Source organism: Pan paniscus, chromosome 4 (genome assembly GCF_029289425.2).
Source record: "Pan paniscus chromosome 4, NHGRI_mPanPan1-v2.0_pri, whole genome shotgun sequence".
NCBI classification, from domain to species: Eukaryota; Metazoa; Chordata; class Mammalia; order Primates; family Hominidae; genus Pan; species Pan paniscus.
Window position 1 is genome coordinate 167,485,711 of NC_073253.2, and position 17,680 is coordinate 167,503,390.

The 17,680-nt window shown below is 49.9% G+C and overlaps 1 protein-coding gene across 6 annotated transcripts in view; it reads right to left on the minus strand.

Moving 5' to 3' along the window:
- SH3PXD2B (SH3 and PX domains 2B) overlaps positions 1 to 17,680 on the minus strand; it is a 129,716-nt gene that overhangs the window by 19,506 nt on the left and 92,530 nt on the right. For 4 of the 6 annotated variants that reach the window (XM_034960967.4, XM_003814025.6, XM_063604705.1 and 1 more), the window contains 5 exons: positions 14,463 to 14,567; positions 9,605 to 9,722; positions 6,136 to 6,362; positions 3,112 to 3,161; positions 1,965 to 2,090 (listed from right to left, as the gene is read on the minus strand). In XM_034960967.4, the coding sequence (XP_034816858.1) occupies positions 1,965 to 2,090; positions 3,112 to 3,161; positions 6,136 to 6,362; positions 9,605 to 9,722; positions 14,463 to 14,567 (626 nt within the window). Of the gene's footprint in view, positions 1 to 1,964; positions 2,091 to 3,111; positions 3,162 to 6,135; positions 6,363 to 9,604; positions 9,723 to 12,385; positions 12,470 to 14,462; positions 14,568 to 17,680 lie in introns of all 6 variants that reach the window. The other 2 variants (XM_034960965.3, XM_034960966.3) reach the window with 1 other exon arrangement.

Genomic DNA, 17,680 nt, shown 5'->3' on the forward strand with positions numbered 1-17,680 from the left:
TCCATTAATGAATTTTGAAGGCTAAGATAATGTTGCAATGAGCCAGGAAGCAAAACTGGAGAAGAGAAAAACAGAGCATATGGATCTATCATAAGAAAACAACATCTAGCCAGGTGCAGTGGCTCACGCCTGTAATGCCAGAACTTTGGGAGGCTGAGGTGGGCAGATCACCTGAGGTCAGGAGTTCGAGACCAGCCTGGCCAACATGGCAAAACCCTGTTTCTACTAAAAATACAAAAATCAGCCGGGCGTCATGGTGGGCGCCTGTAATCCCAGTTACTAGAGAGGCTGAGGCAGGAGAATCACTTGAACCTGGGAGGCGGAGGTTGCAGTGAGCTGAGATTGAGCCATTGCACTCCAGCCTGGGCAACAGAGGAGCGAGGCTCTGTCAAAAAAAAAAAAAAAAAAAAAAAAAAAGGAGGCACTCAATACATGTGTATACAATGAAAGAGTATGAAGGGGCAGATTTTCCTATAATGGATTAAAACACAATTCAGAATTTCCCCAAATCTCATCCCTTTAGCCCTTCACTCAGATAATAGCAAAGTGAAAACACAAAAGGATTTCCTTCTAGTGAAACATGAAGATACTTCAATGCCTCTGGAAGCAGGGGCCAGAGGATGCAGAACTAGCCTCTCGACTGTAGTACACAGCAAGGCCTGGGCCAGATGTTGTGCCTGGTGGAGCTGCTGGCAAGCTGGAGTAAGGGAAAAGGAAGGAGGAGGATGGAAGAAAGGAAGGAAGGAGGGAGAGAAAGAAAGAAGGAGGAAGGAGGGAGGAAAGAGAGAAGGAGGGAAAGGAGGGAGGGAAGGAGGAAAGGAAGAAGGGAAGGAAAACAAAGGAAGGAGAAAGGAGGAAGGAAGGAGGGAGGGAAGGAAAGAAGGAGGGAAGGAAGGAGGGAAGGAAGGAGGGAGGGAAGGAAAGAAGGAGGGAAGGAAGAAGGGAAGGAAGGAGGGAGGGAAGGAATGAAGGCGCGCAGGCAGGCAGGCTATAGTCCTTCCTGGAATATAGCCAGGAAGGAAGGGAGGGGCCCTAGAGAGGTATGCTGGAGTGAACTGATCAATGGTGTCTACTGCCCTGTGCCATCAGACAGTGCTCTGTGCCAGGGACCAGAGCTGTGTTCTTTAAAGGAAAGAGGATGGTGACGACAACTCTTCAGGGCCTAGAAAAGCAGCCGCCACACACAACCATAGTAGGAGATCCAGGAGTATTTTATTTGTTGCAGAGATGAATAAATTGAACCTTGGCCTCCCAAGGTGAGGTGAGGAGGGTCTGACCAACTCTTACACATGACAGAGTGAATTTGGTGATACCTGTGATTGGCTCACCTGCTTCTGAAAGTGTCTCAAGAACCATCTTTGCCAAAGGTTTCCAAACCCTGGCCCTAGCTGCCATCCCCTTACTTACAGGTTTTCTTGCAAATATGAGAAAGAAATATCTTGAAGCTCTAACCCCATGAGGAAAGGAAAGAGAAATGCAGGAAGAGAATCTGGGGAACAAAGTAGACAAACAGAGGGAGTGGGAAGAAAAGGAGAGAGGAGAAGCAAGAACGGAGGTGGGAGGTGGTAAAGAAAGGCATACAGCCAGTCACACAAGACCACATACTGTGGGATTTCATCTATATGAAATGTCTAAAACAGGCACATCTATGGAGACAGAAAGTGGATTGGTGGCTGCCTAGGGGCTGGCAAGTTGAGGGGAAATGGAGGGTGACCGTTGATGGGTAAGGAGTTTCTTTTTGTTCTGGAATTAGATAGTGGTGAGGGTTGTGCAACCCTGTGAATATCATAAGCCGCTGAATTTTACACTTCAAATTGTAAACTGTATGGTATGTGAACTATAAAGCTGTTAATCTCCGCCCCACCTCCACCCACCCAGTGAAGTAGGAGGTGACGGGGAGAAGTAGGAGGTGATGCCTGGAATCAGGAATCACAAGTAGGCAAAGGAACACCAGGGCCACTCACCTCGACCTTCAGGCCCGCCTGGAAGCTGATGCCGTCTGGGATGGTTGTCTGGAATTCGGCGATGGTGTAATACTCTTCCTCCACTTGGGGCGGGATGGGCGGCTTTGGCAGGTTGAGGCCTCGAGGCTGGTACAATCACACACAGTGTTATCTCCAAGGCTAAGTGCACTCCCGCGACCCTGTGTCAGGGGGAGTCTAAGGGCCTGGGGCATGCAATCACCCTTAAGGGGGTGCTGGGGACCTAGTTGGATTCTAAGGGACAACACAAACAGGACCACGCAGTTTGTCACTCCTCGGTGAGACCTCACTGGCCCATTAGCTTTAGGGTGATGGGAAGAAACATGGGACATTTGGGTACAATCATGAGAATTTGGAGCAAGACAATATTCTCTGAAATAAAAGGCAGTGAGGGTTGTGGAGGGAGCTTAAGTTTGTTAGTAGATCTATCTGGGTTGGAAACACTGATGGTGGGAGTGTCCTTGGGCAAATCACCCCCTTCTGGAGCCTCAGTTTTCTCTCCTGCAGAGTGGGCATAACAGTGTCTACCTGGTGGGGTTGCTTCAAGTATTAAATTAGTTGATGTTGTGAGGCACTCGGCACACTGCATGGCACGCAACAGGTGCTTGATAAATAGCAGACATTAAAAAAATACAACCCCAACAGAGCAAGACCCTGTCTCAAAAACCAATGCAAACAAATAAAAAAAATCCCAAAACCCAACAACAACCCATTGGGTTCAAAGTATTGGCTAAAAAGGTACCTAGAGAATTTTACATAATGGAGTATGAGCGCAGAATATCAGAATGGGACCACAGATGATATTTGTGTCTCATCTCAGCTTGGGCCTCAAGTCGCCTGAGAAGCCTGATCTAAGACCAAGAGAAGGGCCCGGGGAGCAGAAAGCAGGTCCCGAGGCCCAACTGTCACAGGAGCACTCTGGCCCCGCGGGCAAACTGTTTCACCTGCCTGCACCTCCGTCTTTCCACCTGCGAGTGGGACTAGCATTTCTACAGCCTGCTTCACAAGGCTGTTGTGTGGACAGGAAAGAGAGCATTTCTGGAAGGGCGAGGGGTGTGTGACGGGCTAGTGGACACCTCTCACAGCCCTCAAGTCAGTGGCCACTCCCCAGTAGTGAGGGTCCACTTACAATGGTCATGTCCCGGCGAGGAGGGGGTCTCTGCCTCATCTTTGGTGATCCTATGGAGAAATGAGAGCTTATTACACCATGTGCTACAGATGAGATTCCTGAGCTGGGTGCCAGGTCGGGTCTATTTTCTCCTGCAGAAGATTGAACACAGGTGTCTGCATGCTGCTGCAACCCTCCCTGTGAGAACAGCCTGGGCAGGAAGGAGCTGCTCACGCGTGGCTCATAGTTGGCTCAGGACTCTCTCGACGTAGCTTTTCTTGCATCTTTTCTACACAGGAATGAAAGGGGATGGTGCTGGATCCTCAAGTCATGGACATTCTCCAGAAAGGGCAAAAAGCAAAGTCTTCAGAATAACACAGAGATGGGTCCCAATCCAGATCTGAGGCTCACAGCTGCTGGCACTGGACAGATGATTGGATTCTGTGAGCCACAAGGCCCTCATCTGTAGAACTGGCATAATGTGTGTCACCCAGGGCAGCGGTGAGGATGAAAGGAAACATCTGTGAAGCTCTTGGCGTGTGGCAGGCATGCAGTGAATGTTATCTGCACCTGGTTTTGTGCTCGAGAACAACCCAAACACAACAATACACAAACACACTGAACCAAACACGCTTGGGCTGATGACTCAGGGTTTATACTCTCGAGGCAGCTGCCCTGGCTCTGGGTCTCAGGGCCAGGAGGATGAGGACTTTGCAGTGGTCCAAGGCTCCTGGCTAAAGGCAGAATGTTGGCCAGGTTCAGCACGGGTCCACACAGAAGGGTAGTTTGGCGTTGGGGTGCGGAGGAGACTGCTAATCCCTTAAATTCCCATTTACCTGTCTTCTGTTAGAATAAATAGCAACAGAGTATTGGCCAAGACACTTAGCTGTCTATATAGACTTCATTTTCCAGTCACCCTTGCAGCCAGGTATTGCCACATGACCCAGTTCTGGCAGTGGGATGTAAGACAAAGTAGAAAGTGTGTGGCTTCTGAGCTGTGCACACAGTAGCCAGTGTGACCACTGTGAGATAGCAGAAAGAATGCAACCTGGGATAGGAAAGCAACGCCTTTTTTTTTTTTTTAAATGGAGTTTCGCTCTTGTCACCCAGGCTGGAGTGCAATGCACTGCTTTTCATTGGCTGGACTAGTAGTGAGCCGTTCTGGACCGGGGGATGAGGGCAACAAGATAGGTGCGGAGTAATAAGACTCTTGATTGCCCGGAGCTGCCATATTAACCCTGAACATATACACAGACTATTTTGTGAGAAAGAAATACATATCTAGATTGTTTATTGGATGTGTGTATATGTGTATATTCAGTGGTGGTAGGGGGGTGTCTTTGTTTTAGCATCTGAATCTATCTATCTATCTATCTATCTATCTATCTATCTATCTATCTATCTATTTTTGAGGGACAGGGTCTCGCTCTATTGCCCAGGCTGGAATGCAGTGGAGCAATCACAGCTCACTGTAGCCTCAATCTCCTGGGTTCAAGTGATCCTCCCACCTCAGCCACCCTAGTAGCTGGGACTACAGGTGTGTGCCACCACGCCCAGCTAATTAAAAACAATTTTTTTTTGTAGATAGGGGGTCTCACTATGTTGCCCAGGCTGGTCTCAAACTCCTGGCCTCAAGTGATCCTCCAGCCTCAGCCTCCCAAAGCACTGGGATTACAGTCGTGAGCCACTGTGCCCAGCCTGAACCTATATACTAACAAAGACATTGAGGCTGCAGATTTTCATTTGCTCCTCTAGAGTTAATGGGAATACATCTAACCTCTTGGCCAGGATTGACAGATTAGAATCACACAAACTCGGGGATGGCCAGAACCCCTGCCACAGCATGTGAGAAAACATGATCAGTGACTTCTCAGGGCAGCTGAGCAAAGTACGAAACTTGGTTGACGGACTCAAGAAGTTCACTGCCACTTAAAAACAGCTGGAGAAGCCCCGCCAGGGGCAGTGGCCTCATCTCTGTGGGTAGCTGGAAGTCCTTTCTCAACAGAGTTCACCTGCCCTGCATGGCCAAGACAGGATCATGGGCACTGTGCCTAAGTCCTGGGCACCAGCGTGCCCATGCAGACATGGTATGGTAGCCAGTGTGACCAGGCCGACAACAGTAATGAACTCTACTCTCAGGTGTGTTGGGAACATTAAATGGTAAAATATACACGAGGAGGCTTTGAAAAGCAAGATGGGAGAGGCACTGTGTTGCAGTAGAGCCCACAAGGTCATCTTCTTCCTCTGGCTTAGAAACGAGGCCACATGGAGCAATAGAGAGCACAGCACTCCCCAGGTTCAAGTCCCCGCCCCTGCCATCTACTAGCTGGGGGCCTTGGGCACACCCTCTCACCCTTCAGACTCCCAATCTGTAAAACAGAAAAAGTAGTAATTCCCTCAAAGGTAGTTATGAGGGGTCGATTAGACTAATTAGAAGGTTTCTGGCATGTAGCAGGTGCTTGAAAAAGAGTAGCCAGTGTGACCACTGTGAGATAGCAGAAAGAATGCAACCTGGGATGGGAAAGCAACGCCTCCCTTTTTTTTTTTTTTAAATGGAGTTTCACTCTTGTCGCCCAGGCTGGAGCACGAGTACAATGGTGCATCTTGGCTCACTGCAACCTCTGCCTCCCGGGTTCAAGCGATTCTCCTGCCTCAGCCTCCCAAGTAGCTGGGATTACAGGCACCTACCACCACGCCTGGCTAATTTTTGTATTTTTAGTAGAGACGGGGTTTCACCATGTTGGCCAGGCTGGTCTTGAACTCCTGACCTCAGGTGATCCACCCACCTCGGCCTCCCAAAGTGCTGGGATTACAGGTGTGAGCCACTGTGCCCGGCCAGCAATGCCTCTTGACTCAGATTCTGCAATTCACGGGCTGAATGATCTGGAATAAGTTACTCGGGGTTTCTGGGCCTCTGTTTTCTTATCTGGAGGATGGGGGAGCAGCTGGGCTGCTGTGAGGATGAGGGATGATGTGAGACGCCTTGAGCACAGAGCTGGCACACAGGGGCCCTGATTATCAGGAGCTTGGGAGGGTGTCACTCACTCTGCTTGGCGTCACCGTCGGGCACCGGGCGGCCTTCAAACCGCCCATCCCTCTGGCTGCTGAGCAGCTCCTTCTCCCTGCCCACCGCGTTCTGCTGCCGGGAAACACCATCCAAGTCAAGGGCACCCGGGTGGGAGGGTGAGCCAGGGCCTGGCTTCGGGGGCAAGGGCTCCCCACTGTTCTTCTTTAGGTAGGAGGCGGGGGCCCAGCCTTCTTTGCCCTGGTACCTGTGAGGAGGAGGAAGGATGCTGTCACACTGCTCCGCCAGGCCCAAGGGAAGAAGCCTTGCTCCTACTGGGAATCACATGACAGGTCCCAGGGAGCAGGAACGACAGGTTGTGACTGCCCAGGGCAAGAGGTTGGCACACTGTACATTTCCTCTTGATGATGCCTAAGCCCTGAGCTTGGTATTTTCAAGGCCTTTCCAACCCGGCCTCTACTTGCCCCTGTCACAGCCCCCACCACGTCCCACCCAGCCAGCAGGGCACCAGCCTGGGCTCTGAATCTCTGTGCTTTGCTGCCTCTTCCCAGCAGCCCCAGCTCTGGGGCCAAAGCCTGGCATAGACAGATGGAGATCTGTTCACGCTGATGAACATGGAGATTAAACATGCTTTCATATGGGATTAGCAGGTTGAGAGCTGGGTCCAGGGCTTGCCAAGTGTCAGCTGGCCATCACTAAACCACAGAGTGACTGAGACCCTGACAGATCAGCTCAGTGTCCTCCCAAAAGGGACTTCAATGAGTGTCATCATCTCTTAATCCTCTGCAGGAGACATTCAGTTTTTGAGATAGGGACTCCCTGTCACCCAGGCCAGAGTGCAGTGGTTCGATCATAGCTCACTGCAGCCTTGAACTCCTGGGCTCAAGCGATTCTCCCATCTCAGTCTCCTACGTAGCTGGAATTACAGGTACACACCACCAAGCCCAGCTATTTATTATTTCTTGTAGAGATGGGGTGTTGCTATGTTGCTCAGGCTGGTCTTGAGCTCCTAGACTCAAGTGATCTTCCTGTCTCAGCCTCCCAAAGTGTTGGGATTACAGGTGTGAGCCACCACGCTTGGCCAGAATTCAGTTTAACAGCAAGGACCAGAGGGGCCAATCTAGACCAGGGGTGTGCTGCAGTCAGTCACACCAGCTGTGACAGCCAGTTGGGCACATCTCTCCCAATCTCTACATTTAGTGACATCACATTGATAGCTTGAAATTGACCATGGTGGCAGTATTTGCACCATGGCAACTGGCAAACACTGTAACTCAAGAGTATTTTTCCTTGGAGAGCTGGTTGTTAAACATTTACCAGCACCCACAAAACAGGTGGCCAGACCTTTGGGGAAAGTTGAACAGACCCAATGGCAGGGCTGAATCTCTTGTCAAGAATTAATTTAAGAACTAAATAGCACTGGGTTTTAATGCAAAAAAAAAAAGGTCTCTCTTGACTGGAAGCAAATTTAAAAGGAGGTAGAAATCTGCAGTTTAGTGTCTATCAATCTTAAAATATGCTCTGAGAGGGAATATCCTAATTAGAAAGTGCCAGGCTGTATATAACCCACACCCTCAGTTTGACACAGTTCATTGTTTGGGGACACAGAGCCATAAGATGGGAGGCGATGTGCAGTGCTGACTGGGCTCTGGGGTGAGAAGGGAATGGGCTGAAATCCTGACTGTCACTTTCTAGTGTCAATCAAATCTTGAGATGACTGCAGCCCCTACTGACATCCTAACTATAACCTCGGGAGAGACCTTGAGTCTAATTAAGCCACTGCTGAATTCCAGAGCCACTAACTTTTGGGACAATTTATTATGCAGCAAGATAACATACTATTCAATATATGTTTGTTATCCTTTTTTAAAAAGTTTTAAATGGCACCATCATAGCTCATCGCAGCCTCAAACTCTTGGGCTCGAGTGATCCTCCTGCCTCAGCCTCCTGGGTAGCTGGGACTACAGGCGTGCATCACCATGCCTGGCTAATTTAAAAGATTTTTATGTAGAGATGGGATCATGCTATGTTGCCCGGGCTGGTCTTGAATTCCTGGCCTCAAGTGATCCTCCTGCCTTACCTCCTAAAGTACTGTGATTACAGGCATGAGCCACCGTGCCAGGCCCATGTCTGCTATTTGATATGGTTTGGCTGTGTCCCCACCGAAATCTTGACTTGAATTGTATCTCCCAGAATTCCCACATGTTGTGGGAGGGACTCAGGGGGAGGTAACTGAATCATGGGGGCCAGTCTTTCCCATGCTATTCTCGTGATAGTGAATAAGTCTCACAAGATCTGATGGATTTATCAGGGGTTTCCACTTTTGCTTCTTCCTCATTTTCTCTTGCCGATGCTATGTAAGAAATGCTTTTCACCTCCTGCCATGATTCTGAGGCCTCCCCAGCCATGTGGAACTGTAAATCCAGTTAAACCGCTTTTTCTTCCCAGTCTGGGGCGCATATCTTTATCGGCAGCATGAAAATAGACTAATACATTATTACTATCATTATCCGTCTTCAAATTTAGGTTCTGAGATCTCCCTCAGGAAGCCTTCCTGACCCCCAGGCTGAGGAGCCCCTCTTCTGTGTACCAAAGTCCCCATGCATCCCTCCAACACGGCCAACCCCCTGCTCTATCACCGTTTATGAGTTTGTCTTCTGTACCAGGTGGTGTGAGCTATTGTATCTTGCTCACTGTTGACTCCTCAGCTCCCAGAACAGGGCTGGGCCCAACAGAGATTCTTGGTGTGTGTTTGTTGAATGAATGAATGAATGCAGTGCTACATGCTCAGCCTCCTGGAAATGGCCCGAATGTCCCGCCACACATCATAGCGCAGACACTAGATCGCAGGGACCTCGGCTTCCTCTCTTGCCCTAATTTCCCGTGGTCACACCCTGCCTATTGGGGGTGATCAAGGAGGGGTTCCCAGGACTTTCATTACTAAAACTGGGCAAGTCCCAGGCAAGGCAGGACGAGCTGGCCACCCTGCCTGCCTGTGAGGCTCTGATTTCATCACATAGGTGAAAGGTGTTTGGAATGCAGACGCCCTGCTTTTACCATTGGACTTTGAGAGACGAGGGCAGATTATCAGCCTAGGATGAATTACAGTCCATGAGTGTTCATGCACCATCTTGTTCTCAGAATGGGGTGGGAGGGGGCTGTCACTCACATGGGGCAGCTTTGGCCTCCAACTCCTCATTATGAGAAACATCTGGAGGTGGAAACCAGCCTTGCTTAATGGGGTTGCTGCTATCTGTGGTTCAGTGTGTTTGGAGAAAGTTTTGCTTATCATGGACTTTTAGGGAAGGACATGGGTAGGGAGGGAGGCCACACAACACAGAGGAGAAGTATCCTTTCATGGTTCAGGCCGAAACTTCGCCCAGATGCGATCACTTACCGACCTCTGTGAGGCCAGAGCCCATGTGACCCCAAACCCACCCAGCGTGACCCCAAACCCACCCAGCAACCGTGGGGGGCAGCGGCTGGTACCTGATCTTCCACCAGCCTTCCAGGTTTTTCTGGATGACCTCCACCACAGCCCCTCTCTCCAGGTTCATTTCATCCTGGTCCCGAGCTGTGTACGGGTAGATGACTGTGTACTTCTCCTCTGTGGGGAAAAAGGAAGCTGGAGTCAGAAGAGGACACCAAGAGGCTTGGGATGCCGTAATCCCCGTGATGCCCTTGCCCGTCGGGGGAGGATTTCCTTCAGAGAAGGAATCCTAGCCCTGGACAGCCCTGTGCAAGCAGCAACAGAACACAGGACAAAGGGTAGATCTTGATCCCTCTGAAACTCCTCAGCGCCACACACTCAGCCTCACCTGCTTCAATCTGTGCTTCGAGTTCACCTTCCTTGACCACCTTATACAGTATTTCCATGCATGGCATTCTCATACCCCTTATCCCGGTTTATTGCCCCCCACCCATACCAGGAATTACCTTGTAACACGACATGTATTTAGCTTATTTATTGTGTTTTATTCAGTGTGTGTCTGTTTCCTCTGCTGGAATATGAGCTCCAGGAAGGCAGGGCTTTGTCTGTCTTGTTCATTCCTGTGTCTCCAGCACTGGGCATGGTGCTTGGAATGTTTAGCAAATCAGTCAATATGCAGTAAATGAGCAAGACCTGAAGGCTGGGTGGGAGCCACCTTGCTCACACAGAGGAGGTTAAGCTGTCTGTGGCTCCTTACTAGCTCTTGCAGGTGGAGAGTTCAGGGAGAAGCTGAACTTTGGCAGTGGAGGGTTTCAGGCTGAAATCACTACTGCGGACACGGTGCACAATTTTCATTACCTTGCCGGCAGCTGATCTTCACTTTTTATTAATCATGTTCAAGTCTTTGAATCCAACCATGCTCGAAGCTTCAACTTTCATTCGTGTGACTGGGATGTCTTCTACCACACTCTCTGCGGTCCCCCGACCCCTGAAACTGTGGGACCATCCTTATGGCCTCACCCTCCTCCCTGAGAGCTGCCCCCAGCTGCGTCCCTCCCACAGTAGCCCTGGAGGGCCTGGGCTCGGCAGGGCGGGTTGCTCAGCGTTGCACTCTGGCAGGGTGTCCCACAGAGCTAGAACAGCTCCCACCCCCAGTGTTATCTGCTCTGGCAGCTGAAATGGAGAAAAATGGATGTGTGTCTCAAGGGAGCCCAGCAAGGCGAGGAGAGGGCTCTCCTGTTTTGGTTACATTTCCGCCCCTGGTGAGTGCCTGAGCCAGTTGTGGCCTGGTGTCATGGTTAATATGCTGCTGCAGTCGCTATCTCTTTGGGAAAATACCACATGCCGTCCGCGGCCTGCCCAGCTGGTGCAGAGGGAGGCGGAAAACACACAGGGCGTTTATTTATTTATTGATCTAGCCTGCTGACCTGCTCGGCGGGGGCCGAGCTGACTCAAGCTGCACATATCCTGTGCTCAGCACAGTCCGCCGTTCCCCTCCTTCACGGAAGCTGCAGGCTAGGCTGCTGGGCTGGGAGGGGTGGAGGGAAGAATCCAACCCCAGATGCACAGAAGTTCTGTTTGGTCCAGGTGGGAAAGGGTGCCACCTGGGTCCCAGAACGAGTGCAGTCAGTTCTCTGAGCCTGGACTCCTGGGGTCCTGCATCCTTCAGCTGAGTTGCATGGATGGATTTTCTTTTTCTTTTTCTTTTTTTTGAGACGGAGTCTCGCTCTGTTTCCCAGGCTGGAGTGCAGTGGCGCGATCTCCACTCACTGCAAGCTCTGCCTCCCGGGTTCATGCCATTCTCCTGCCTCAGCCTCCCGAGTAGCTGGGACTACAGGTGCCCGCCACCACGCCCAGCTAATTTTTTGTATTTTTAGTAGAGATGGGGTTTCACCATGTTAGCCAGGATGGTCTCGATCTCCTGACCTCGTGATCCGCCCGCCTTGGCCTCCCAAAGTGCTGGGACTATAGGTGCGAGCCACCGCGCCCAGCCAGGGATGGATTTTCTATCACCCGAGTCCCTCTCTGGGATCCATGGATTGCTCAGTGATTACACACACAGCAGAGGGTGGAAGACCCTGTAGACTGCAGGCCTGCGGGGGCTTCCTCCCTAGCGTGCATTTGCCCTTCCTCTGGTGGTGCTACCAGCCTTTGTCCCCATGGCTTAGGTGAGGCCAAGCTCACCACCTCCTGGAGGGAAGGAGTAGGTGTGGGACCCTGGCCTGGCCAAAGTGTTGCAACTCCCGGCCACCGTGACTGGTTTTATGGATGGCAAGTGACCCTACTGGGTCAGTTGGAAACAATCCTAGGACTTGTGTTGAAGGAGAAGCTCCTTCTTTGGTGATGTCCCTTAAAGGTACTTGGAACTGCTGTCATCACGAGAGAATGGTGCCAACAAGCAGAGAGGTGGTGAGAGAGTCCCAGGTCCTGATGACAGTTTCAAACCCCCAGATCCAGCTCTGCTTGAAGCTAGCCCTACCCTGGGCTTTTAGTGATATAAGTCAATACACTTCCCCTTTTGCTTAACCCGGTTTACATGGATTTCTTTCCCTTGCAACTCAAATGAGCCTGAATGAAGGAAGAGGTCACTGGTTCAGCCTTATAGAAACCCACAGGCATCATTTTTAACCTGAGAAACTTTAAATCCCCAAGGCCAAGAAATACCCAAGGCTCACTCCTCCCAAACCCACATGCCAACAACATACATGTCACACAAGACAGACGAGATCACTGTTTCTCACATGCAACAGGCACGGGCAGTCCCAGAGCAGGGAGGCTCATGCAGGTGCAGGGACCTGGCTCCAAACACCAAACGGGGAAGAAAACTCCGAGGTAGGCACCTTGACGCCAGCTGATGGCATACAAGTCCCCCAGAGTCCGGCGGCGGCCCACGGGCCGGGGCAGAGACCAATACCTCCATGAGACTGGATAGGCAGCATGTGGGAGGAAGGGCAGAGGGCAGAGGTGAGAAGAAAGCACCACAATGTGTACAGGCAAAGGTGGCACCAAGCACATGTCCCCATCCAGGAGAGCATTACCTCTGAGTCTAATCCAAGCCCCAGGCATCTTAGGAAGACCAAGTTCCTGAGTATTAACCGTGAACTTGGGTGAAGAGGCTTCTAGCAGACATAATTCCATTCCTAGCATGATTATAAAGAGGTGTTAGGCTGAGGTGGGAGGATCACTTGAGCCCAGGAATTCAAGGCTGCAGTGAGCCGTGTTCATGCCACTGCACTCCAGCCTGAGTGACAGAGTGAGACCCCATCTCAAAAAAAAAAAAAAAAAGGGCCAGGCACAGTTGCTCATGCCTGTAATCCCAGCATTTTGAGAGGCCAAGGTGGGCAGATCACTTGAGGTCAGGAGTTCGAGATCAGCCTGGCCAACATGGCGAAACCCCGTTTCTACTAAAAATACGAAAACTAACTGGGCGTGGTGGTGCATGCCTGTAATCCCAGCTACTCGAGAGGCTGAGGCAGGAGAATCACTTGAATCCAGGAGGCGGAGGTCGCAGTGAGCCGAGATCATGCCACTGTACTCCAGCCTGGGAGACAGAGCAAGACTCTGTCTCAAATAAAAAATAGAAAGTACTACCTGTGGTCGAGGGAAGAAAATAAATGTACAAACTCAGGAAAATGTGGTCTCGCTCCCATCTTCTAGCTGTGTGACCCTGGGCAAGTCTCCCGACCTCTCAGACCCTGTTTCCTCATCTGTAAAATGGGGACAGCAATGACTGCCTGACAGAGGCGCTCTCATGGTGGTCATCATTCACCATCTCAGGGGCTCTAGTTTCCATGCACTACATCATGACCCCTTAATCTGAGTTGATTCTGATGGTAACCCTGTGTTACCCCCCACAGTGCCTGGCGGGCCTCACAAACACAGAGCAAACCAACAGATGTTTTACTGAGGGGCGTTAGCTGTAATACAACTGAATGCAAAAACCATATGTCAATGCTTTGCTAACCTTTGAGCACAGAAATTTCCCCCTTCTCCTCATCCTCTTTTCTGATAAAGATATGCTTTATGTGGCTCCATGCTTTCTCTTAACAGTCAACTAAAAGCCAAAACAACTCAACTCTAAGTCAGGTATTGCTGATACAATAATAACTGTTACTGGTCATTTATTGTTCTAGGTTCTTTGCATGTGGATCTCATTTAATTTTTTCAAAAATCCTATGATATAGATATCATTGTTTCCATTTTTAGATGAGAGGCTGAGGCTTACAGAGGTTAAATTACTGGCCCAAGGCCACTCAACCAGGAAGTGGTACAGCTGAGATTAAAATTCAGGTGTGTCTGATTCCTAAGCCCCTGCTGATGAGTGAAGTGAACTCACTAACTGCCCTAGTTTTAGGAATGCTTCTAGTGGGGAAAGGGAGTTGGCTGGGACTTAGCATTTCTGGCATGGCAGGAATCACCATTCAGGACATGTGGAGGGAAGGTTCTCTGGGAAACAACGGAAGTGTGTCTGTGGGTGAGTGGAGGGGGACCCCTGGTCAGGACCACTTAAACCCACAGAGAAAGCAGAGGTTTTTAAACAGATGGGGTCAGATGTCTTGCAAATGAGCTGAAGCAGCTCCAGCACCTTGGCCGCCAGAATAATTCGAGGGAGGAATAGTGAACTGTTTTTGGCGATCAGGCTGGGGCCCTCCTGGGGTCCCATGAAAGGGTTAGGGCTCGAGCTCTGGCCAGGCTCACATAGGTTGCTACCAAAGGCCCCTAAGAGAGGGCGGGCTTGCCCCTCAGCTCTAATACCATGGCCTGGTTTCTGGTTCACAGGCCATGGAGCCTCAGCCAGTGAGCTGCTGAGACACAGAGGCAGAGGCCAAAAGAAGAGATTGGGTGAAAAGGCAACCCAGTATAGGCGATGACTGCACAGGTCCTCCCCAGCGAGCAGAGGCTCGAGCTCCTCCCTACCTTCTTCAGGCTGCAGAGAAAACTCATCCTGCACCCCATCCTGGCCTTCGAGGCACGTTGCAGGGACCCAGCCTTGCTCCTCGGCAGTGCTGACGAACCACCAACCTAGGGAAGTGAGAGTGCAGAATGATGTTAGTTGTGTCAAGCATGAGGCCGGGGGTCAGAACATAATAATCTATTCAGCCACTGTACCAGTCAATGCACAGGGTAAGGCTAAAGTTACCATTTTATTGGTAGAACACAACTACCAATGTTACCTGCTAACTGCTAAAAGCAGGTCCAGAAACTTGCTCCTGAGCCTGGGACAGGGAAGAGTAAAGTCATCCTAAATGACAATAAAGAGGCCATGCACGGTGGCTCATGCCTGTAATCCCAGCACTTTGGGTGGATTGCTTGAGTTCAGGAGTTCAAGACCAGCTTGGGCAACATGACAAAACCCTGTCTGTACGAAAAATTTAAAAATTAGCCAGGCATGGTGGTGCATGCTGGTAGTCCCAGCTACTCGGGAGGCTGAGTTGGGAGGATCACCTGAGCCCAGGAGGTCAAGGCTGCAGTGAGCTATGATTGTGCCACTGCACTCCGGCCCGGGCGACAGAGTGAGACCCCCATCTCAAAAAAAAAAAAAAAAGAAGTATAAAGAACGTTCACCTTCACTAAGATGTGTGATGCACCCATCATTTCACTTGCATTAAATACAATCTTCACATTATCATCCCGATTGCACACATGAGGAAACTGAGGCTCAAAGAGGCAAACCGACTTGTCCAAGTTCACGTGGCTGTGGTAGAGCTGTGACGTGTGCACGGGGCTGTTTGACTGTAAAGGCCCTTAGATGCAGATTTAGCATCTGCTTCAGAGGCCTCTCACCCAGGCTCAGACATTCCCCAATGAGAAGGGCCTGCATGGGGCCTGTGGGAGGGAGAATAATGACCCCCTCCCCACAAAGATGTCTGTGTCCGAATCCCTCAAACCTGTAAATACATGAAGTTACGTGGCACTAGGGAATTAAGGTTGCTAATCTGCTGACCTTAAAATAGGGAGTTTATCCCAGATTCTCTGGGTGGGCCTAATGTAATCCCAGGGGTCCTTAATATGCAAGAAGGAGGCACAAGTCATGGGGAGATGTGGCTGTTGAGGAAAGACACAGAGAGGTGCAACATTGCTGGCGCTGAAGAAGGAAGAAAGGGCCATGAGCCAAGGCGGCTTCCAGGATCTGGAAAAGGCAAGGAAACAGATCCTATTCGGAACCTAAAGAAAGCAATGGGGCCCTGTCGATCCCTTGATTTTAGGCCAGTGAGACCATGCTGAACTTCCGACCCACAGACTATTAGATAATAAATATGTGCTGTCGGCCGGGCGCGGTGGCTCATGCATGGTGGGTCTACGATTTTCTAAAGATTTGTATTTGTAAATATTTGTATGAAGATAAGGAAACTGTCATAACACAATGATAGCAATGGCAACAGTGATGTGTCAGATACTGTCCCGAGTGCTGCACGTCCACTCCTAGCTTGCTAGATCCTCACCACAGCCTTATGAGGTGTGTATTATTATTGCTGCCATTTTACAGATGGGGAAGCCGAGGCTCAGCAACTCTCTCAAAGTCACGAAGACAGAAAGCAGCAGCGCCAGGATTCAAACCCAGGAGGTCTCTGAGCTCTTAACCATTTTCACTAATGCCTCACACACTGCTGGAGGGAGGATAAATCAAAACAGCCGCTGTTTTGGAAGCAGACAAGTTGGTGGTATCTTAAAATTTAAAATATGTGTGTCCTGGCTAGGTACAGTGGCTCACGCCTGCAATCCCAGCAGTTTGGGAGGCCGAGGCGGCTGGATCACCTGAGGTCAAGAGTTCGAGACCAGCCTGACCAATATGGTGAAACCCTGTCTCTACTAAAAATACAAAACTTGGCCAGGCATGGTGGCATTTGCCTGTAGTCCCAGCTACTTGGGAGGCTGAGACAGGAGACAGGAGAATCACTTGAACCCGGGAGGCGGAGGCTGCAGTGAGCCGAGATCATGCCACTGCACTCCAGCTGGCGCAACAGAGCGAGTCTCCGTCTCCAAAAAAACTAAATAAATAAAATATGTGTATCTTAGGGTCCAGCTGTTTCACTTCTTAGAATCTAACCTAAAGAAACACTGACGTGCACACAGACATGTTTACACTGGAGTACGAATACGAATATATGAACATGGCTCACTCGGGCACTGAATACTACACAGATGTGAAAAAGTATCAGAGGAGCTAGATAGTAACTAACAAAAGTTGCAGATCAAAATGTATACAATGACACCATTGGGTTTTTAAAAAACCCACAAAAATACATATATATACATACAAAATATGATGTGTTTGTATATGTACAAGTATATATGTATGAGTACCTGTGAATGTGTGAGTGTATATATTCACATGTACACACATGCACACATACACACATGTGTATATAACATTTTCAAGAAAGATTCATACCTAATGGATAGAAGGGCTATCTAGGGTTCAGAAAGGGGGTCAGGGTTGAAGCTGGTAGAAAAAATAGATTTTAGTTTCATCATTAATCTTCTAAGAACAATGTATCCACGTATTACTTGGATAAGTACAATATAATTAAAAATAAATGTCATCAGTGTGTTGGCTACTTGAAGATGTACCCACTCACCCTCTCCCTTCTTCTTGCTGCCCTCTGGACATACCAACACTCTTCCTGGCCCCCACACTTCTTCCCAGTCACCCAAGCTTCCTGACTTCCTGCAAGCTGGGGGCCCAGGGCAGTGGGTGCTCCTGTCTTTACGTCCCCATGGTTGTGTCCTAGCCACATCATACAATCTGCACACACTCATTCTCAGGAATTGGAAAGTCACATGGCCTTAGGGGCTGCTGGAGTTGGTTTCGAATTCTGGCTCTGCAGGCTGTTGTGAGATGTGGGGTGAGTGACTGAGTCATTTGGAGTCATGGTTGCATCAGCTGTGAAGCAGGGATGGCAACTCCTATGTTGAGTAACCAAGGAAGTTTGGCTGGCTGGCGCTGGTCTCATGACTAATGCCACCACCATCCAGATGATGTTAGAAACATCATCTTTCTCCTCTTCTTTGGACCTCAACTAGCCATTGGGCTGTCACAGAGACTGACCCACTAATGATAGGATTAGCTAATGTCACATGTTAGCCACAACAAACCCAGTGGTTTCCACTGCATTTTCCCAGGGAGGATCTGC